At 50.0% G+C, this 23,509-nt stretch overlaps 1 protein-coding gene and 1 non-coding gene across 2 annotated transcripts; both read left to right on the top strand.

Annotated features, from left to right (window-relative positions):
- Positions 1-23,468, top strand: LOC129476363 (anoctamin-8-like). The gene is made up of 3 exons (XM_055269194.2): positions 1-126; positions 6,009-6,822; positions 21,069-23,468. The coding sequence occupies exons 1-3, from the start codon at positions 1-3 to the stop codon at positions 21,332-21,334; spliced, it is 1,206 nt and encodes a 401-aa protein (XP_055125169.2). The 3' UTR covers positions 21,335-23,468.
- On the top strand, positions 11,758-11,831 carry TRNAI-GAU (transfer RNA isoleucine (anticodon GAU)). Its single transcript has one exon. It is a non-coding gene; the product is annotated as a tRNA-Ile (tRNA).
- Positions 23,469-23,509: the final 41 nt, after the last annotated feature.

Raw genomic sequence — 23,509 nt, 5'->3', positions numbered from 1 at the left:
ATGCCAGGTATCCCCCGAGTTTCTGGGGGGCAGCTGATTCAGATTTCTCTGCCCTATGGCAGCCTGCAGCCACCTCTGCTGGCTGCTTTCTACACAGGCACCCAGTTAACTTCAGCTCTTCCCTGGGTCTCAGCCGGGAAGCAGGCCAGGGGGCCTGCCTCTCAGCTCCCGAAATGAGGATACGGCTCTCTCCCTCCTGAGTGAATTCCTCCGAATTTTACCTCCTGGCCATTAGGACCCCTTCACTCTGCAAAGACGATTCCAGGGAGATCCCGGGAATCCCCAGACACAGGAGAGGAAATCGTGAATCAATTCTGATGTGTGTTTTCCTGCGGAAAAAGCCCACAGCTTTCAAGTCCAACAGTTGGTGATGCACCTGACCAACATGGTGAAACCCTGTCTCTACTAAAAATATGAAAATTAGCCGTGCATGGTGGCGGGCATCTGTAATCCCAGCTACTCGGGAGGCTGAGGCAGGAGAATCGCTTGAACCTGGGGCAGAGGTTGCAGTGATCCGAGATCACGCCACTGCACTCCAGCCTGGGCAACAGAGCAAGACTCCGTCTCAAAAACAAAACAAAACAAAACAAAACAAAAAGATATCTTAGTGGTCAGGTGCGGTGGCTCACGCCTGTCATCCCAGCAGTTTGGGAGGCCGAGGCGGGTGGATTACTTGAGGTCAGGAGCTCAAGACCAGCCTGGCCAACATGGCGAAACCCCATTTCTACTAAAAATACAAGAATTAGCCTTACATGGTGGTGCACACCTGTAGTTCCAGCTACTCAGGAGGCTGAGGCAGGAGAATCGCTTGAATCCAGGAGTCAGTGGTTGTAGTGAGCCAAGACCACATTACTGCACTCCAGCCTGGGTGACGGAGCCAGACTCTGTTTCAAAAAAAAAAAAAAAAACTCATGTACCCCATAAATACGTACACCTACTATGTATCTACAAAGATTAAAAATTAAAAACTTTAAAAAAGAAATCTTATCCCACCATGCAAAGCATAGAACCACTCTATTCTACAATTACCAAGCCCAGTATGAGACTTTAAGCAACATCTCATAAAACCCACTGAGCACGGGTCAAAGACCAGACCTCCAGTAGTTGCGAGAGATAGATAGAGCTTGTCCAGTTCAGCTATAAATCAACTTTATTTCCACAGAGGGTCACACAGCCCTTTCAAAAACAACCGTATTGGCTCAAACACAAAATTGGTAAAAAATATTCCTCCTGTTCCCCCAACCTCAAAATATGTTGAAGGTCATATGGCCAGGGGCAATGCAGATTCAAAGCCACTACTGTGAGCTGCATTGACTATACCACCATGTAATTCATAATGTGTTGAAAATCAAATGCTCATGATAAATGATCATTGATTAGGGCCCCTAGTTGTGAGTGTACCTATATTTTTTCATTCTATTAAAGCAAATATTAAATCAACATGAAGACTAAATAATTACCCATGTTATATTGACAGGCTGAAATTGGTTTATAGTCCATTTGGAGTTCAATTGATCATTATTTTCATCCTTGACACTTGGGCTTATCCGTTCTCCAAACCACCACTTTGGAAGAGCAAGTTAATACACAATTACTGCTAAAAAAGGTACATACCTCCAATTTTGTGTTGTGTTGAAAATTCCACTTGTTTGTTCTGTCCTTCTGATTGGGAGTATTATTTTCCTAGGTCTGTTTTAACAAAGTACCATAAATTGAGACACTGAATGAGTCTCAATTAATGTGCATTCTCACATTTCTAGAGACTAGAAGTCTGAAATGAAGGTGCGGTCCGAGCCACACTCCCTCTGAAGGCTCAGCCTGGCCAACATGGTGAAACCCCATCTCTACTCAACATACAAAATTTATCTGGGCATGGTGGTGCGCGCCTGTAGTCCAAGCTACTTGGGAGACTGAGACAAGAGAATCGCTTAAACCCGGGAGGCAGAGGTTGCAGGGAACGGAGATGGTGCCACTGCACTCCAGCCTGGACGACCGAGCAAGACTCCATCTCAAAAACAAAAACAAAAACAAAAACAGAGACTCATGTTCGCAGATTGTGTATTCCAGACCACCAAGTTAATTCAGCATTGGCAGTGACATCATGTTCTTCCAAACAGCATCCCCTTTCTCCTGGGTACTGAATTTTCGTAAATGGCAAATGAATTCATTAAGCCACAAACAGTGACATGACAGCTGCAAATTCAGTCATCTATAAGGTTTCCAGATAAAAGACACAACACCAATTAAATGTGAATTTCAGATAAATACTGAATAATTTTTTAGTATCCATATGCCCCCAGTATGACATGGGGCATACTGATACTTAAAAATCTGTTACTTGGCCAAGTGCAGTGGCTCACACCTGGAATCCTAGGACTTTGGGAGGCTGAGGTGGGGGGATTGTTGATCCCAGGAGTACAAGACCAGCCTAGGCAACATGGTGAAACCCTGTCTCTACAAAAATACAAAAATCAGCTGAGCGAAATGGTGCACACCTGTAGTCCAACTACTCAGGAGGCTGAGGTGTGGGGATCGCCTGAGCCCGAAGAGGTAGAGGCTGCAGTGAGCCGTAATCACACCACTGTACTCCAGCCTGGGCCACAGAGTGAGACTCTGTCTCAAAGAATAAAAATTAAAAAGTAGAATAAATAGAATTAAAATTTAAAACTTTTTAAAATGTGTTATCTGAAATTTAAATTTATTACAATTTTTATTTGCTAAATATGGTCACTCCAAGCACGTGGAGTATTTATTTTACCATGCAGTTTTTAACACTTGCATCTCTGCATCTGCTTCTGTTTCAGGACAGAGAAAAACACACTTCTGCTGAATCTAAGACTAGGTCGATACACCTGTGTTTTGATTCTTTATTTCAGTACTAAACATCCCTCATTATCATTCTCAGGGAAAAGATGAATGTAGAATCTCTGCTGAGCTAATATTTCCTGACACCCCGTTTATGTGCCTGGTGAATTATGGGCATTGCCATGTGGGTTATTTCATTTCATCTTCACAATCACCCTCCAAAAGTAAAAAGCAAAGACTGCCTCACTCAAATGTCCACTGCCATCAGTGCCCCATGAGTATATATACGGTGCCAAGCTCTGCCGTGATCTCTCCAGAGGAGTAAAGCCAAAGAAGTGAAGACGTGTCTGCCTGGAAGGGAACATCTGTGACACCTTCTTTTCCAAATGTTCTTAAAGTTTAAGCAGATTATTGTAAAGGCAATATGAAAAAGTTAGTACTTAAAAAAAAACCTCCTTGTATCAAAATGTCCCATTCCCAGCCTCTATTCAATTTCAATCCTTTAAAAGTTTGTTTTCATATTTACAATCATGGTCTTATGTAATATTCTTATACTACAATTTCAAGATTTGTCAATTTTACGCCTTATGGTTACTGAGGATTTGGTCTTGAAACTGAGATTGCAGAATTATAAGAAATGTGAGAAATCTTGGCTGGGTGCAGTGGCTCATGCCTGTAATCCTAGCACTTTGGGAGGCTGAGGTAGGCAGATCGCTTGAGGTCAGGAGTTCAAAACCAGCCGGAAAACATGGTGCAACCCCGTCTCTATTAAAAAAAAAAAAAATTAGCCGGGCATGGAGGCAGGTGCCTGTAATCCCAGCTACTCGGGAGGCTGAGGCAGGAGAATCACTTGAACCCAGGAGGCAGAGGTTGCAGTGAGCTGAGATCGCGCCATTGCACTCCAGCCTGGGCAACAACAGCAAAACTCCATCAAAAAAAGAAAAAGAAAAACAAATGTGAGAAATCTAATGTGACTGACTCCATTTTCCATTAAACCTCACAGGCTAAATTGTTTTGTTTTTGCTTATTCTACTGTGGCAGCCAAGATAACTGTGTGAGGAAGTTAGTTTATAGTTAAAATTTGAAGCCAGGTATGGTGCCACCCAACACCTTGGGAGACCCAGGCAGGAGGATTGCTTGAGCCCAGGAGTTGGAGACCAGCCTCAGGAACATACTGAAACCCCTTCTCAACAAAAAATTTACAAAAATTAACCAGGCATGGTGGTGTGCACCTGTAGTCCCAGCTACTCAGGAGGCTGAGGTGAGAGGATCACTGGAGCCCAGGAAGTTGAGGCTGCAGTGAGCTGAGCTCACACCACTGCACTCCAACCTGCACAACAGAGCAAGATTGTGTCTCAAAAAATAATAAATAAATAAATAATTGTATATATATATTTATACACAGAGAGAGAGAGAGTTAAACTCTGAGGCAAGGAAACTGACCCCACTCCTTGACTGCAGATTAAAGCCACATTCAGAAAACAAGGTGAGAATTACCGTAGGGGCTTGAACTTTGCTAAAGAATAGGCATAGTTAATCAATGACCTGCCATCACTTAGCGTGTTTTCATGTAAGTTGTTCACTGCAGCAGAGTCACGTAACCAGGGATCACAAGATGTATAACTTCCCAAACTACTCCTGTAGATAACATTACTATTGTAAAACCTAAACAATGGTCTTTGAAATATTTTTCAGATTTAGCATTTTGGCAGACCAAGAGATGCCACCTGGTCCTGAGATACCCGCTCCTGGGAACTAGCTCACCTGCACAAAGACTGTTTTAGACACCCCTGAGATTTCATCCATACCCAATCAATTGTTGCAGTTCCCCAGCCTTCTGCCCACGAAAGTACCATGAAAAACCATAGTTTCCAACTTTTCAGGGAGACAGATTTGAGAAACCTCTCCTATTCTCCTCAATTAGCAGTCCCTGCAATTATTAACCTCCTTCTTTGCTGCAACATCTGCTGTTCTCGGTGCATTGGGCTTCTGGGGGGCAGCAGGAAAGAAGAACCCCTCAGACTGTGACACTCTCCTGCCTGCCTTTCCATCCAATCACAAATGTCCTTTCCCTCCTACCACATTCTTTAAACATTTAGGTCACAATATTTGGTTTAAGAAATCATCAGTGTTTCCATTATGATGACCATTGCAATGATATTCAAAGATGAACCAGTGACTACAATGATTATGTTTTCTTTCTTTCCTTTTTCCTGGAGTTAGTAATTGCCTTTTTATTTTTTGGAGACAGGGTCTGTCACCCAAGCTAGAAGGCTGGAGTGCAGTGGTGCAATTATAGCTCACTGCAGCCTCAAACTCCTGAGTTCAAGTGATCCTCCCAACCCGGCCTCTGGAGTTGCTGAGATTACAGGCATGAGCCACTGCACTGGGCTGCCTTCTTTTTATATACAATTTACTTAGTGCCTGAAACTATTTTATCCCAGTGCTCCAAAAGGCCTACCATGTGCCCCTCAACTCATCAGTTTTTCTAACTCCCATACTTTTTGTCCGTTCATTCCTGCTCTTTCTTCCTGGATGGCTCCGTCTAGCATCTCTTGAACCCCATCTCCAACATGAACTGTTTGCCTATGGAACCTGGTGAATGGCTGTCACCCTGGCCACCAACTGCACTTCTCTCCTCCACCGGATCTCCTAACTTTCTGAATCCACGTCTTACTTGTTCTCAGTTTGCGCCATCCTTTTTCTGAAGAACATCTTGTAGTAGCTGTCTAAGAAAAGGTGTCAACAAATAGAGTCAAACTCTGTAAAATATTTGAAGAAATTTGTTCTGAGCCAAATACGACTGACCATGGCCCATTACACAGCCCTCAGGAGGTCCTGAGAACATGTGCCCAAGGTGGTTGGGGTGCAGTTTGTTTTTATACATTTTAGGAAGGCATGAGACAGCAATCAAATACATTTGAGAAATACATTGGTTTGGTCCAGAAAAGAGACAAGTAGAAGTGGTGGGCTGGGGCGGGGGGATGGGGGAAGGGGGGTTCCAGGCTATGGGTGAATTTAAACATTTTCTGGTTGACAGTTGGTTGAGTTTATCTGAAGACCTGGGATCACAGAAAGGAATGTCTGGGTTGGGATAAGAGGTGGTGGAGACCAAAGTTTTACTATGCAGATGAAGCTTTTAGCTAGCAGGCTTCAAAGACAAGAGAGAATAGGTTGTAAAATGTTTCCTACTTCCTGAGTAGCCGGGTCTGGACCTGTGCGCCTCTGCGCCTAAGAGGGTCGGGGCGGTCGGTCGCGGTGAGAGGTCGTCCTGGGTGCCACTCGAGGGACGCTTCGGGCGCGTGAGCACCTCCCCAGGGCCGCGCCTGCTCACGGTGGCGGGGCACGCCCAGGTCTCCGGCTCCTGGGCTGGATCGCGGCAGGGGCGGAGCGCGTGCGAAGGCGACGCCCCCAGCCCCAGGCCTCGCCCAGGAGGCTTCCGCCCGCCTCTTCAACGCACACGCGGCTACCGAGCTGCAGGAGGCAGGGGGCGCGAGACTGGGAATGTGCAGGGCTCCCACCTCGCTCTACAAGCCCGGGCCGCGGCCCCCGCCACCTCCCGGCGCTTCGTGCCCGCCCCCCGAGGCCGGCGGCTGCTCCCACTTGGGGCCATTGCTGCTCGTGCAGTGAGCGCCGCCCAGCCCTTGTCCCCGCCGCTCCGTCAGCCGCGCCGGGCTGCGCGCGCACCGGAAGGCGCATTGGCGTCTTGCGGGCTCCGAGCCGGGTGGGCCGAGTCCTGGCCTCCACAAGCCGCATGGCGCGCATGGGGAGCCTCCGTTGATGCCGCCGCGCCGCCCTCCGAGGCTGCGTCCCCGGAAGCCCGGCTCCCCGAGCGCTCCGGCCCGGCCCGGCGCCCCGGACCTGAGTGCGTCCCCATGGAGGCGCCCGGGCTGGCCCAGGCGGCCGTGGCAGAGGAGACCCCGGACTGGGCGCCCGCGCTCTGCCCCAGCCCCGAGGCGCGGTCGCCGGAGCCGCCTGCCAACCGCCTTCAGGACTTCGACACGCTGGTCACCGTGGGTGAGTGCGCGCGGGGACTCGGCCCACAGGGGCGCGCGGCGGGGCCGGGACGCTGTAGTAGGACAAAGGGCCCCGGGTGCCGGCCTCCTGGGGAGGGCCCTGCCCCGCCGCTGCGGCTCCGGATCCCAGCGCGGGGCTGCTCCTGCGCCCTGGGTCTCCCTGGGGGGCGCTCGGAGAAGTGGAGCGCACCCCCCAGCCCCGGCGAGTCCCCCGACCGACCGGGTGCCTTCCGTGCAACGCCGACGGCTCCTCTCGGAGACCACCCTCCGCCCCCAGCACACACAGCACTCTGGGGCCTGGGCCGTCCGACGTCACCAAACTTCCTGTGGGTCACCTCGCCTGGGGTAACTGGTGCGCTCTCCCAGGCAGCGGCCCCAGGGACACGGGCGCGGGGTCCCTCAGGCCAGCCTCCCCGTGTGCCCAGCGGCAGGGTCCTCGGCGGGGAATGTACAGATTTCTCCAGGGGCTGCAGGAGCAACTGGGCTCCGGGGTACAGGTGTTCCGTGGCTTTGTGGGGATCAAGACGATGGAGTTGGGGACGGATCCTAACATGTACTGACACCGCCTGTGCTCTTCGTCTTGTGCGTCTGAAATGGGTAATTCTTGTATCGGACGCTTCATCCGTTTCCTTTGTCCTCTGGCTTTGAACTTAACCCCCCAGTGGGCAGCTTAACAGAGAGGTTTCGAGTTCTCGGTGCGCTTGGATCCGGACACGCGCTGGTTTATGGGGCAGCCCTGAGTGGGTCAGAATATCCCAGCCGAACGTCGGCGCTGCATTTAAACAGCCTGTGCCTTCTTAGGGGGGTGTGTTGCTGGGACAGGACTTCTCAGGCCCTCTAACTCCTGTTTGACCTCTCATTTTGGACAGGAGGAAGCTGGGCTGAGAAGCCCAATGGCTCAGGGTTATAGCTTCTGGCTTAGGAAGACCAGCGGCCATAGCCCAGGAGCCTTCAGGCCTGCCGAGGAAGAGGGGACTTTGCTTCCTTCAGTGACCTCTTTGGCACCTAGGCCTTGAGGAAGTGGTGATGAGGAAACCCTGATTTTGGAAGGATAGTGGGAAGAGGGCCCTCTCTTGTTCTCCTGTCCCTCCCTTCCTCCTGTCTCATTCTCTCTCTCTCTCTCTTTCTCTTTTTGTCTCTCTCTCCCGCTGTGTCTTTATGCATTACTCTCTGTATTAGTCGTTTTTACGCTGCTGATAAAGACATACCCTAGACTTGGAAGAAAAGGAGGTTGAATTTCTTTTTTTTTCTGAGACGGAGTCTTGCTCCTGTCGCCCAGGCTGAAGTGCAGTGGCGCGATCTAGGCTCACTGCAACCTCTGCCTCCTGGGTTGAAGCAATTCTCCTGCCTCAGCCTCCTGAGTAGCTGGGATTACAGGTGCGTGCCCCAACTCCCGGCTAATTTTTGTGCTGTTAGTAGAGACGGGGCTTCACCATGTTGGCCAGGCTGGTCTGGAACTCCTGACCTCAGGTGATCCACCCACCTCAGCCTCCCAAAGTGTTGAGATTACAGGTGTAAGCCACCGCGCCGGCCAGGAGGTTTAATTTGACTTACAGTTCCACGTGACTGGGTAAGTCCCATAATCATGGCGGAGGGCAAAAGGTACTTCTTACATGGCGGCAGCAAGAGAGAATGAGGAGGAAGCAACAGCAGAAACCCCTGAAAACCCATCAGATCTCGTGAGACTTATTCACTATCATGAGAATAGCACGGGAAAGACCCGCCCCTATGATTGCAGTTACCTCCCCCTGAGTCCCTCCTGCAGCACGTGGGTATTCTGGGAGATACAATTCAAGTTGACATTTCAGTGGGGACACAGCCAAACAACGTAATTCCACCCCGGCCCCTCCAAATCTCATGTCCTCACATTTCAAAACCAATTGTGCCTTCCCAACAGTCCCCCCAAAGTCTTAACTCATTTCAGCATTAACCCAAACATCCACAGTCAGACAAGGCAAGTCCCTTCCACCTATGAGCCTGTAAAATCAAAAGCAAGCTAGTTACTTCTTAGATACAATGGGGATACAGGTATTGGGTAAATACAGCCATTCCAAATGGGAGAAATAGGCCAAAACAAAGGGGTTATAGGGCCCGTGCAAGTCCAAAATCCAGCAGGGCAGTCAGATCTTAAAGCTCCAAAGTGATCTCCTTTGACTCCAGGTCTCACATCAGGTGCAAGAGGTGGATTCCTATGGTCTTGGGCAGCTCTGCGCCTGTGGCTTTGCAGGGTACAACCTCCCTCCCGGCTGCTTTCACAGGCTGACGTTGAGTGTCTGTTGTGTTTCCAGGCCTATGGTGCATGCTGTTGGTGGATCTACCTTTCTGTGGTTTGGAAGATGGTGGCCCTCTTCTCACAGCTCTACTAGGCAGTGCCCCAGTAGGGACTCCGTGTGGGAGCTCCAACCCCACATTTCCCTTCTGCACTGCCCTAGCAGAGGTTCTCCATGAGGGCCTCACCCCTGCCACAGACTTTTGCCTGGACATCGAGGCATTTCCATACATCTTCTGAAATCTAGGGGGAGGTTCTCAAACCTCAATTCTTGACTTATGTGCATCTGCAGGCTCAACGCCACATGGAAGCTGCCCAGGCTTGGGGCATCCACCCTCTGAAGCCACAGCCTGAGCTCTACGTTGGCTCCTTTCAGTCACAGATGGAGCAGCTGGAACCCAGGGTACCAAGTCCCTAGGCTGCACACAGCACACAGACCCTGGGCCCAGCCCACAGAACCACTTTTTCCTCCTGGGCCTGTGATGGGAGGGGCTGCATGAAGGTCTGTGACATGGCCTGGAGACATTTTCCCCGTGGTCTTGGAGATTGACATTAGGCTCCTTGCTACTTACACAGATTTCTGCAGCTGGCTTGAATTTCTCCCCCCAAAAATGGATTTTTCTTTTCTACTGGATCATCAGGCTGCAGATTTTCAAACTTTTATGCTCTGTATCCCCGTTAAAACAGAATGCTTTCAACAGCACCCAAGTCACATTTTGAATGCTTTACTGCTTAGAAATTTCTTCCGCTAGATGTTCTAAGTCATCTCTCTCGAGTTCGAAGTTCCACAGATCTCTAGGGCAGAGGCAAAATGCCACCAGTCTCTTTGCTAAAACATAATAAGTGTCACCTTTGCTCCAGTTCCCAAGAAGTTGCTCATCTCTATCTGAGACCACCTCAGCCTGGACCTTATTGTCATATCGCTATCAGCGTTTTGGCCAAAGCCATTCAACAAGTCTCTAGGAAGTTGCAGACATTCCCACATTTTCCTGCCTTATTCTAAGCCCTCCAAACTGTTCCAACCTCTGCCAATTACCCATTTCCAAAGCCACATTGTTGGGTATCTTTTCAGCAATGCCCCACTCCTGGTACCAACGTACTGTATTAGTCTGTTTTTACGCTGCTGATACAGACATACCCAAGACTGGGAAGAAAAGGGGCTTTAATTTGACTGACAGTTCCACATGGCTGAGGAAGTCTCGTAATTATGGCGGAGGGCGAAAGGCATTTCTTACATGGTGGCAGCAAGAGAAAATGAGGAGGAAGCAAAAGCAGAAACCCCGATAAACCCATGAGATCTCATGAGACTTCTTCACTATCACCAGCATAGCACAGGAAAGACCGGCCACCATGATTCAGTTACTTCCCCTGGATCCCTCTCACAGCACGAGGGAATTCTGGGAGATACAATTCAAGTTGAGATTTCAGTGGGGACATGGCCAAACCATATCATTTTCTGTTTCTCTCTTTCTGTCTTTACCCGTCTCATTTTTTTTCTTTTCTTTCTTTTTTATGAATCATTGAAAACGACATTTGCAGTTATTTGGAGATATGCTTAATGATAGACTATTAAATGCAAAAAGGAAGACAAAATGCACTTTTTCAAGCAAGGCCTTCGATTCCATTCATTTATTTATTTATCCCAGAGTGCTGGGATTACAGGCACGAGCCACCGCTCCTGGCCCAAGGATTCTATGTATATATATAAAAATACACGTGTACAGTGAAAAAAAAAAGGAAAAAAAAGTCGACGAGAAGGAAGTCGAGACCCCTGCAGCCGTTATTTTTTGGGCGATAGGGAATTCGGTAGTTCTTTTGGCCTTTGGTTTTCTGTGTTTTCTGAGCGAGATTGAACCATGCTAAAAGGCTCGTGATACATGAATCTTGCCAGGCCGCAAGAGTTAAAAACAGCATTGAATGGGAATGTTTGAAACTTTTAACTTCTCAGAGTTAAAAACAGCATTGAATGGGAATGTTTGAAAACCTGACTGCTAGACCCAAGCCTCCCATGTGCAATCTGCATTTTCCCTGTGAAAGGCTGCGGTTCCCTGTAGGAAGTCGCCTACCTTCTCCTTAAAGTCTCCTAGGTCTCGGTTTCTGCACCCACCCGATGGGGATGACAGTGAGGCGGTCAAAAGTCGCAGCTGGGGCCAAGCAGGAGGCAGCTAGTGGCGCGGGCTCTGCAAGGAATCCGTCGCGGGCCGGCGCGAACATGGAGCCCTTTTAGACGCTCGGGCAGCACTAGATGGTCGGGCGGTCGGTTATCTGGGTTGGTGAGCATGTGGTGCTGATACCGCCACGGTCGCAGGCTTGATCCCCGCACCGGCCCTGGTCCCAGTTTTTTGTTGGTTTGTTTCTTTGTTTTTTCGCATGAACTGTTTCTGCAACTCTTTTTCAAATGCGCCTTTCAGGTTCTGTAAGCCCCATGTGGGCAGGAGCGACTTGCGGGATCTCTTGGACTCGGCCCAGAGGTGGTCGAGGGCAGCCTGGTAGGGAAGAGCGGGAGAAACCCGGCCAGCCCTGGGGCGGTGGATCCTCACCGGAGTCCCCGCGGCTCGGGCAAAGCGGAAGGCAGCCAGAGGCGCGCGGGCTTGACAAGGAATCGCTCGTGGAGAGGCGCGAACGTGGAGCCCTTTTGTACGTTCCGGGGGTAACGTGGCGTCAGGCGGTCGGTTAGCTCAGTTGGTAAGAGCGTGGTGCTGATAACGCCAAGGTCGCGGGCTCGATTCCCGCACCGGCCACGGTTTTAGCTTTTTTTTCCACCGCCACCCCACAATGAACTCTTTCTACAACGGTTTGTGAAAAATGCGCCTTTCAGGTACTGTGAGCCGCGTGCGGGTAGGAGCGAATTGCAGGATCTCTTGATCTCCCCGCCCAGAGGTGGTCGTGTCGAGGGCAGCCTGCTGGGGAGAGCGGGAGGCACCAGGCATGCGCTGGGGCAGTGGCTCCGCACCCGAGTCCCTGCACCCTCCGCCACCTGCAGGGCACTCAGGACATCCAAAGCGATCCACATCTCCGGCCCTCAGCCCCCACCCCTGACGCCCCCGCGCTTCCTGAGGCTGTGGCTCCCCTGGAGGAATCGCCCAGTGAAGACAGGTGCTCCCAGATGTCACCGCCTCGTGTTCCCTTGGCCGCCTTGCGGGGAAGGGTTAGGGTTAAAAATCCAGGTCTGCAATGAATGCATTCCACAGATGGTATGTAGGGCTACTGCATGCCCAGCACCGTTCTAGGCGGGGAGCAAAACGGTAAGTGAGACACAAATCCCAAGCCTCGTGGAGAAAGTGACCAGCCAGTAGATGACTGCCATGTTTTTAGAGAGGCGTTCCGGTTGTGGAAGCCTCTGGAAACCTTCTCTTGCTCTTCCCCCCCCCCCACCCCCCGCCTCGTTTCTGTTCAGAGACATCTTAGGCTTCACATTTCTTCCTCTTGGTTCTGCATTTTGCAGCCAGAGCAAGTGGATGAATTTCTCGCTGGTGGTTCAGCTTTCCGGGGTGGTCAGGTGTGCTCTGTTGAACAAAGCCAGTTGTATAGGGTCAGTGCCATTTTCTGTCAGGATCCAGCAGGGGCTCCACCTGTTTTTGAAAACTCTCCAGCGGAAACATCTACTAACTCTGACCTAAATCAGTAGCTGCTCAAAATCTACAGACTACTGGCTTAAAACCTTGGTAAGTGCCCAGGGTGTAGTAAAAGTTCTCAATAAACGCCAGCTGATGGCGCTGCTGCCGCTACTATAAGCAACGTTAGGGGCGCCTGGGTCGGCTGACACCTGAAATAGAAACCTGTACACAAGTTGGATGTCACGTCTTGGCAATAGTCGTGCCAGGTTAGACGCTGGGACAGAGCACGGAGGAGTCGGTGGAGGTTGCTGCCCTCAAGTTTCCTGAAGTTGAAGGGGTTTAGAATGTGCCACGGTGGCATGAAAATTATTTTGAGCCGAAGGCATTTGAATTCCTGAAATTTGTTACCTGCTGAAAAGCAGAGCTTCCCAAAAGATCTCAAAAGAACTCAGTTGTCATAAATCCCTTCTTGGGAAGGAACTAGGAAAGGTTGACTCGGGCCAGGCGCGGTGGTTCACGCCTATAATTCCAGCACTTTGGGAGGCCGAGGCAAGTGGATCATCTGAGCCCAGGAGTTGGAGACCAGCCCGGGCAACATGGTGAGATCCTCTCTCTATTAAAAAAAAAAAAAAAAAATAATAATAATAATAATAATACAAAAATTAGCTGGGCATGGTAGCACATGCCTGTAGTCCAAGCTACTCCAGAGGCTGAGGTGGAAGGATCACCTGAGCCCGGGAGGTCGAGGTTGTAGCGAGCTGAGATAGTGCCACTGCACTCCAGCCTGGGCAACAGAGTGAGACCCTGTCTCAAAAGAAAAAAAAAAATTGTGGTAAGTTACCCATAATATGAAATTCACCATTAAAAAATAGCAGGGAGCGGCCAGGCGCGGTGGCTCAAGCCTGTAATGCCAGCACTTTGGGAGGCCGAGGTGGGCGGATCACGAGGTCAGGAGTTCGAGACCATCCTGGCCAACATAGTGAAACCCTGTCTCTACTAAAAATACAAAAAAATTAGCAGGGCGTGGTGGCGGGCGCCTGTAGTCCCAGCTACTCGGGAGGCTGAGGCAGGAGAATGGCGTGAACCCGGGAGGTGGAGCTTGCAGTGAGCCGAGATGGTGCCACTGCACTCCAGCCTGGGGGACAGAGCCAGACTCTGACTCATAAAAAATAGCAGGGAGCATCGTGAATGCGACGTATTGATGAGGATGATGGTGACGTTGCAGAACCTTCTCTGACACCAGCCTGGCCCCCCAGCCTTACCTTTCCTGGCTTCATGGTACTCATCATATTGTGCTGCAAATGCCAGTTTCCTCCTTCTCGCCGGCTAGACCTGTGGTACCCCCCAGGGAGGGAATGGCGACTCACCCACCAGGTGTTTAATAAGTGTTTGTTGGCAAGCGGACCTCCTACGCTCCCTGGGGAGAGGAAGTGGGACTTGTGTACACACCTGCAGCTACAAGACTCGGTGGGGAGGGTGCACAGAGCCTCGACCCTGTAAGACAGGCGATCGGGCTGAGGAAGACGGGGCATTGGGGCTGCATGGATGGGACGGACATGTGGAGAGGGTGGGTTCATTGATTTGTTCACCCGTTCGTTTACTGGTTTCTATGCATCCATCCATCTTTCATGCCTTGAGCGTGCGTTCTGGGCAGGGCCTGTACTGGGCACCGAATGAGTAACATATCATCTCTCCTTTCAAGGTACGCGCAGTCTGGGTGGGTGAGGGGAGAGACGGTAGGGTGACATGGGAACAGTTTGGGGGTTGGGAAGCACTCTTGTTAAAAATTCAAACTTTGGGTCCCCTCTCAGATTTATAAACCTAAACGTTTGCTGGTGGACCTAGGACTCCGCATATCTAGACGGGATCCTCCGCTGATTGGGATACACGATGACGTCAGAACACGTGGATAATGTGATAACTTTTGGGTCAGGGGCTTTGGAACCTCAAAGACCTCCGCCTGGGAGTTCCGGGACAGCTCCCGGAGGAGGTGACATCTGAGTGTTAAACACATCCGTGACAGGCAATGAGAAAATCAGGTGGGTCCGCTGTGCCGATCGGCCCTAGGCGCCGCGGCGGCTGTCCCGGCCAGGCAGGGTCGCCTTCCGAGGTGTGTTGGCCTGCGGGGCACTCGCAGCCCGCCGCTTTCCCAGGTGAGGCACGTCGTCGCGCAGTGGCCCAGGTTCGAGTCCCCGCTTCAGCCGCCATGGCGGATGCGGCGGCCAGGCTTCTCCGGGCCAGGGCAGCGTTGCACGTGTGGCCCCGCTGGGCCCCGAGCAGCTGCGGCAGGTCCTGAAGCAGGTGACGAAGGCGCCAGCTGCTGTCGCCGCGGCCCAGCAGGCCTCCCTCCAGCAGGACCCTGGCGCCGAGCCCCCGTGCCCGCCACGCCTGCTGCCGCCCCAGGTGAGGCTCCGGGAGGGACATGGGGAAACTGAGGCCCGGAGGGGGCCGAGGCCCCGCGGCGGGGTTAGCTGCTTGGCCGGGGTGGCCAGTATCCGGCCCCAGTCAAGACTCAGGGTGTCCCGAAGCTGAGCTCCTTAGGGACGGCGTTCGGCCCCCACCTGCCACCACCCTGGCGTTTTCACCCCAGGAGCCTCACTTGAGGAGCCGATGCTCACGCTGGGCCCTCTGCCTGGGACGCCGTCGTGCCCTCTCTGCCTCCACAGCCCTGCCCGGGGCTCCCCTGTGCTGCCTAGCTCTTCTTACACGCCTGTGACCACTCGTTCAGCCATTGTGGGGCACTCCCACCTAAGTGCAGGAGGTGCAGCCTTCAACACACTCCAAGAACGAACATCAGGCAGGTTCTGGGAGGGACGGTGGGGGGACCGCTTTAGAGTGGGTGGTCCCGTAGGCCAGACACTGCCCCTGTGACCTGAATTAAAAGGAACGAACTGAGCTTTTCAGGTCTAAGGCACAGCAAGTGCCACGGCCCAGCATTTTCTTCTCTTCATTGCTGCTTCTCAGCATTTTCTTTCTGTGTCTCTCTCTCTCTGTCTCTGTTTTCGCATACAGATACTATGGTTTTGGGGTAGGTACTCTTGTTGTCCTCCCATGGGTCCTACACGGCGTCTGTAAAATTCCATCTCATTTCATTGCTGGGGTTGTAAATAAAATTAGTCTTATCCCAAAATTTCCAAAAGAAGAGAGCTTTTTCCACTAGAAGAGATGCGTTAGAGAATAGAATCAGCGATCTTCACTCGTGAGTTTTTTCGACTTCACTCGTGATTTTAGCTGCCTGGAGTTGTTGTATCCAGTTGATCATCAAGAGTGGAGAGTTGTCTTGCTAAGGTTTAGGAAGACATGTATGATTCTGCCCAAATGCCACACTATCTAGAGGTGTGACCTCGGGTAATTCGACCTTTTTGGACTCTGGTCTGGGTCCAAAGGCTGCAAGACGCCATCCCGGTACAGCCATCTGCAGAGCCTCTGCTCTGTGCCGGGCACTTTGCTGGGTTGCTTAGCTCACAGCAGTGTTTTTGTACCAGCATTTTGCAGGAAGGTTGAGTGGCTTTGCCCAAGATCCCTCAGGTGTGGCTGCTCTCCAGAGCCCTTGTTCTCCCCCAGCACACCCTGCTGAATGTGGCCACAGCTTTTTGGGTTTGGAATGGAGTCAAAAAATGACATATTTTTCATAAAGTAAAAGCAAACTTAGTCAAGATTAGGCGGCGTGATGGGACTTATTCTGTAGCTAATCTGATGGAGATGTATAAATTCTACCTCCAATAATGTACCTTTGTAGCACATTCTGCTAATACTTTTTCAGCCCCAGCTGTGTCATGAAGGCTGCGAAGTCAAACCAGATGTGTACTTTGCCCCTCAGTAGCTTATGAACTAACAGGAGATACAACATGACCCAGATACCTTCTAATCAAGGCCCGAAAGCTAGTGATGAAGAACTAAATGTAGTTAGAGAAAGGGAGATTGTTTCTGGCCGAGGAAATCAGAAGCAGCTTTGTTGAAGAAGTGGTATCTTAACTAGATTTGAAAGGGTGAGTCTGAGTTGAAAATGCAGAAGAGGAGAGGCAGGTTCTGCAGCAGGTGGTGGGGTGCATTTCAACAACCACAGCAGAAGGCCCAGTGGTTCGCTGTGGGGGATGGTGTGGATCAGAAACACAGACCAGTGGATACACTTGGGTCAGATGGAGGCCCCTGCCTCTCCCCATCTTCCCTCTTCCCACCCCCCAGAAAGGTCCAGTTCCATCCAACATGCCTACCCCTTTTCATACATCCATGCGTGTACACATTTTTCTTTATACTCAGAATGCCCTACCTGGCAAAAATTCCCAGCCTTCAAAATGCCCCTCAGAGATCACTGCTTCTGGGCAGCCCACCACCTCTGGGCCGTTCTGCCTCTTTATTGCACCTGTTGTACCACGATGACATTTTTCCTGTCTGCCTCACCTGTCTGCATTCCTTAGGAAACTTGTCTGCCTTCGAAATCGTCAGCGGAGCTTTTGAAAGGGCAGATCAGGTCTCCGCCCCAGGATATCCGATTCAGCAGGTGTGCGGGGACTAAGGCATGGCAGGGAAACTGCCCACCATCTCAAGGGTGAGGCTAGGACTTGGCTAGTGTGTATGTATAACATCCAGAAATATTTAGTCAACGTTCGCCGATTGAAATAAACACACAAGAAAGCATGAAGCATAATACCCATGGGGTAAGCCAGTCAGGATAGAGGATGAATACATTATTAGGCCGGCTTTGCTGCTGTGGTTATCCTAAAACAATAGGGTTTAGTTTGTGTGTGTGTGTGTGTGTTTTGTTGTTGTTTTGGGGTTTTGTTGAGACAAGGTGTTGCTTTGTCACCCAGGCTGGACTGATCACGGCTCACTACAGCCTCAAACTCCCAGACTCAAACGATCCTTCCCCCTCAGCCTCCCAAGTAGCTGGGGCTACAGGCATGTACCATCAAGCCTAATTTTAAAATGTTTTGTAAGCGGGGCTCGGTGGCTCACCCCTGGAATCCCAGCACTTAGGGAGGCTGAGGCGGGTGGATCACCTGAGATCAGGAGTTTAAGGCCAGTCTGGCCAACGTGATGAAACCTCGTCTACTAAAACTAGAAAAATTAGCCAGTCATGGTGGCGCATGCCTGTAATCCTAGCTACCAGCGAGGCCAAGTCAGGAAAATCTCTTGAAGTCAGCAGGCGGAGGTTTCAGGGAGCCAAGAATGCGCCACTGCAGTCCAGCCTAGGCAACAGTGAGACTCTTTGTTTTGGGTTTTTTTGGTTTGTTTTTTAATGTTTTGTGGGAACAGGGTCTTGCTCTGTTGCCCAGGCTGGCCCTGAACTCCTGGCTTCAAGCAATCCTCCTGCCTCAGCATCCCAAAGCACTGCTACTACAGGTGGGATTTGTGTTTGGCCCTTAGGGAGATATTCTATGTGATTGGTAGTAAAATGAAACAGACATCGTTCTTGAAGGCTATGCACAGGCAATCTAGTTGTCATTTGATTCACAAGTAGCCCAGGAATGGGGACTCCCAGGGTTGTGGTGCCACCTCGGTACATTTGACCTCTGTTATTTGTATTAGTGTATAACAAGAGACAGACGAGAGACACACTCCAGCCTGATCTCAGTGAGGGTCTTTATTCTGTCCTGTTTGACATTTTTATTGACTTTCTACTGTTTGAGGGTCACACCAGAAGGTTGAGTCCAAAGAGGGCCAGTTGGTGGTCCCAAATAAGTGGTTCTCAACCGAGGGCAGTTTTGCCCCACAAGGGGCACTTGGCAATATCTTGTCAGGACTTGGGATCACTACTGGCATCTAGTAGGTAGAGGCAGGGATGCTGCTGGGCATCCTCCAGCCACCCATGTCAAAGGATGATGTTCTGAAATGTTGGTTGTGAAATTGTGCTCTGGATGACGAGGTTTGCCTCTTTTTCTCCCTGGAGGAAGATGCTCATTATTTCTGCTCTGTGAGGGCAGGAGCCTTGTTTCTTTTGCTTCCCGACCTTCTCCCCTAAGCTGTATGAGAGCTGTTTCTCTGACACCTGTAGCAGTGTCTCATGCACATGGTCAGTGCTCAATATATATTTGTGGGATGTTGTTGAAGGTAGCTCTCCCCTTTGGTAGGTGTTTTGCTGTTACAGACAGTGCTGCCTTGAACCTCGTAGAACATAACATCTTTATGGCCATCTAAGTTTTTTTAATTTTGGAATCCAGGAAGTAGAATTACTGGGTCAAAAAGCACATGTATTTGAAATTTTGTTAGATATATTTGTAAAAAGTTGTTGAAGATATTCAGCCCGGCCGGGCACGGTGGCTCACGCCTGTAATTCCAGCACTTCAGGAGACTGAGTGGGGCAGATCACTTGAGGTCAGGAGTTTGAGACCAGCCTGGACAACATGGTGAAACCCTATCTCTACTAAAACTACAAAAACTAGCCAGGCGTAGTAGCACGTGTCTGTAATCCCAGCTACCTGGGATGCTGAGGCAGGAGAATCACTTGTACCTGGGAAGCGGAGGTTGCAGTGAGCTGAGATCATGCCATTGCACTCCAGCCTGGACAACAGAGCAAGACCTTCTCTCAAAAAAAAAAAAAAAAAAAAAAAAAAAAAGATATTCAGCCCTAGTCCTAGATACATGGCCCTGGAGAAACTCACACATGTACACACATACATCCATGGAGATTCAGAGCAGACCTTAGAGCTGAAGGTTGGAAAGTACCTGGCCATCGGTAGGAGATTGGTGTACTCAGACTGCAGAGAAAATCAACCCCTGAGAGCTACACATGTCAATGAGGATAAAATTCACAAAGCAAAATGGAGTAAAGAAACCGGAAAAAGCCCTATCAAGTTGCAGGAGATGATATCATTTCTATAAAGTTTTAAAGCATTTCAGAACTGAACTATATATTTTTAGAAATATCTGCATATGCCATGTAAATATTTAGAAAGCATAAGAATGCTGAACAGCACATTCAGAACAGGTTGAAGAAATGGGCATGCAGGTTGGGTGGGAGGATCCTGGGTAATATTGTTCTTTATGGCTTTTTTGTGGCTTCTAGAATTTTATTAGAAACTTTTTTAAAAACATGGGCCCACATTATGAATTACATCTGATTTTAGAGTACTAAAAACTCCAAGCAAAAACACATGGGTGAAACTGTTAAGAAGGCTCTTATTATCTCTTAATTCGTCAGGAAATCAACTTAGTGGATTATGACTAGTATTTTTTTAAAAGTGATGTAGATTAGGGTCAGGTGCGTTGGCTCACACCTGTAATCCCAGCACTTTGGGAGGTCGAGGCGGGCGGGTCACTTGAGTTCAGGAGTTTGACACCAGCCTGTCCAACATGGTGAAACCCCATCTCTACAGAAAATACAAAAATTAGCCAGGCATGGTGGCGTGTGCCTGTAATCCCAGCTATACAGGAGGCAGAAGCAGGAGAATAACTTGAACCTGGGAGGCGGAGGTTGCCCTGAGCTGAGATCGCGCCACTGCACTCCTGCCTGGGCGACAGAGTGAGACCCTATCTCCAAAAAAAGAAAAAAAATAAAAGGTGATATAGAAATGAATAGATACAATCAGCAGGCGTTTACATAGGAATGCTAAGTAGTTCCATCAACTTTTCATTTCATTTATGTATGCAAATATTTATATACATGCGTACTAGGTCATAATGTAAAATGTGTCACTGTGGTCTGTTTTTGTTTTTTTTGTTTGTTTTTGAGACTGAGTTAGCTCTGTCACTCAGGCTGGAGTGCAGTGGCGGGATCTCGGCTCACTGCAGCCTCTCCGCCTCCCAGGCTCAAGTAATTCTCTTGCCTCAGCCTCCCAAGTAGCTGGGAGTACAGGAACGTGCCACCACACCCGGCTAACTTTTGTATTTTTAGTGAAGACGGGGTTTCACCATGTTGGCCAAGCTGGTCTGGAACTCCTGGCCTCAAGTGATTCGGCCTCCCACAGTGCTGGGATTACAGGCGTGAGCCACCGTGCCTGGCCATTTTGTTTGTTTTTTGAGATGGAGTCTCGCTCTGTCGCCCAGGCTGGAGTGCAGTGGCGCAATCTTGGCTTGCTGCAACTTCATCCTCCCAGGTTCAAGCGATTCTTACGCCTCAGCCTCCAAAGTAGCTGGGATTACAGGTGTGCACCACCATGCTTGGCTAATTTTTGTATCCTTAGTAGAGATGGGGTTTCCCCATGTTGGCCTGGCTGGTCTCGAACTCCTGACCTCAAGTGATCTGCCCACCTTGGCCTCCCGAAGTGCTGGGATTACAGGCATGAGCCACCGCACCGGGCCTGTATCACTGTGGTTTCTGGTCAGAAAGGTCTGAAAAACACTTAATACAAACACGTTACATAAATTGTATATGTAAGACGTAATTTAGAAAAAATGTCAATAGTGGATTTACTGTGAGAACAAAATTGCAGACATGTTGATAAGCACAATGCTTCTTTTCCCTTTCTTGTCTTTCTGTAGGAAAGCAACTAGAAGCCATTTGTGTCAAGGTAACATCTGGAGAAACAAAAGGTCAGGAACGGCCAATGTCCCTACTGGCCACAGTCCAGCCCCAATCTGCAAGACAGAGCCAGCCGCCCCGGAGGAATTCCCGCCTGGTGGGACTCCACGTCACCAGCCCCCAGCTGCTCAGGGTATGGCCTCTCGTGAGAACCGAGCCACAGTCATGTTTCCTGCATCAGCCTCCTGCTCAGGGGTTTGTAGAGAGACCACTGCCAGCCCTCTAGGTGGTCCCTGCAAAGAGAGTCCCAGCCCCCAAGGCTCCAAATGGACAGGGCACCATGTTGACCCCTTTGTCGGCCTCCAGTTCACCGACTGTAACACGTTTCATCCAGTTCGGGACATTTATTTATTTCCAACTTGCATACAAAACATACTGAGAAACTAAAACCATCGTTAAAAGCGAAGACACGTTGAGACGGGTATCTCGACCTGCCAAGTATAAAGCTAAAGATAAGTTCATAAAAAGGGATGATTTGGCCGACGGTCATCTGCCAGATTCTGATGATTATTCAGAACTCAGTGTGGAAGAAGATCAGAGGGAGAGGCAGGCGCTCTTTGACTTATCAAGCTGCTCCCTGAGGCCCAAAAGCTTTAAGTGTCAGATTTGTAAAAAGTCATATATAGGGAAGTGGGGACTGGCCCAGCATTTTAAACTTAATCCAGGCCATGGCCAGCTGGACCCTGAGATGGTGCTGTCTGAGAAAGCCAATGGGAACACACTCCGGGGGTGCACAGAGGAAAGGACGCTCAGCCTGACCTCCCCAGGGCTGTCCATGCCAGCAGCTCCGCGTGAGGGAGGGGCCTGCTCCTGCTTGGCGAGAGAGTCAGCACGCGGCGGTGGCCTGCAGGTCATGTTTGCATCTGGGTGTCGTTTTCGGCCATTCTCACACTGTTACAAAGAAATACCTGAGACCAGGTATTTTATAAAGAAAAGAGGTTTAGTTGGCTCACAGTTCCACAGGCTGTACAGGAAGCATGGTGCTGGCATCTGCTTGGCTTCTGGGAATGCTTCAGAATCAGTCACGGTGAAGGCAGAGTGGGAGCAGGCACGTCACATGGCCACAGCAGGGACAAGGGGCCGGGGGAGGTGCCACACATTTTTTTTCTTTTTTTTGAGACAGTCTTGCTCTGTCGCCCAGGCTGGAGTGCAGTGGCGCGATCTTGGCTCACTGCAAGCTCCGCCTCCTGGTTTCACGCCATTCTCCTGCCTCAGCCTCCCGAGCTGGGACTACAGGCGCCCGCCACCACGCCTGGCAGTTTTTTGTATTTTTAGTAGATACGGGGTTTCACCGTGTTAGCCAGGATGGTCTTGATCTCCTGACCTCATGATCCACCCGCCTCGGCCTTCCAAAGTGCTGGGATTACAGGCGTGAGCCACTGCGCCCGGCCGGTGCCACACACTTTTAACCAGCTATCATGAGAACAGCACCAAGGGGATAGTGCTAAACCAATGAGAGATTGGGTGGGGACAGATTCAAACCATATCAGTCCTTATTCCTGCCTCTGCCTGCCCATCATCCTTAAGTTGACCTTTACAATGTCTGATGGGGACTCAGGCGAAGGCTCAGGCAGGACCAGAATCATTCTAGTGGAGGATCTGGGACCCCCATGTTGTCTGCACTGCTGCCGAACAGGCTGGAAGATGCGTGTCTGTGTGTCGGCATGATTTAGTGAGCAAATCTGATGGGAACGCAGCCGTTTCTTTAGGTTTGGTCAGTAAAACCAATGGCAGTGCACTCTTGGCTGACGCTGTCATTACAGAGGGTGATGTTGAGAAAGGCAGTCCCTGGGGGTGCTTCTGGTATGTCAATAGCCCCTGGCTGCTTAGCGTGTCCTCTCCCTCCTGCCCCTTCTGAAACTCCCGATAAAGCAGGTGTGAGTCGCTGTAAGTTTGCATTATCACATCAAAATTTTTTTTCCAAAATACTTTATTGTAGTAAAATATACATAGCATAACATTTACCATCTTAGCCATATGTAAGTGTGTGGTTCAGGGGCACTAAATACATTCACGATGTTGTACAGCCATCACCCCCACACATCTCCAGAACTCTTTTCATCTTGTGCAACTAAAACTCTGAGCTTCAAGTTGGGGTAAGTGGGGGAGAAAAAAAAAAAAAAAAACTGTCCCCATAAACAGCAACTCTCCATTCCCTTTTTCCCCAACCCTAGCAGCCACTATTCTACTTTCTGTGTCTATGATTTTGACTACGCTACTTTCTTCACAGAAGTGGAATCACAGAATATTTGTCTTTCTGTGACTGGCTTATTTCACTTAGCACAGTAGCCTCAAGGTTCATGTTGTAGAAAGTGTCTGAATGTCCTTTAAGGTGGAGTAAAATTTCAGTGTGCATACCACATTTTGCTTATTCATTCATCTGTCAATGGACACTTCCACC

Source organism: Symphalangus syndactylus, chromosome X (genome assembly GCF_028878055.3).
Source record: "Symphalangus syndactylus isolate Jambi chromosome X, NHGRI_mSymSyn1-v2.1_pri, whole genome shotgun sequence".
NCBI lineage: Eukaryota > Metazoa > Chordata > Mammalia > Primates > Hylobatidae > Symphalangus > Symphalangus syndactylus.
This window is presented reverse-complemented; position numbering and strand designations above follow the sequence as displayed.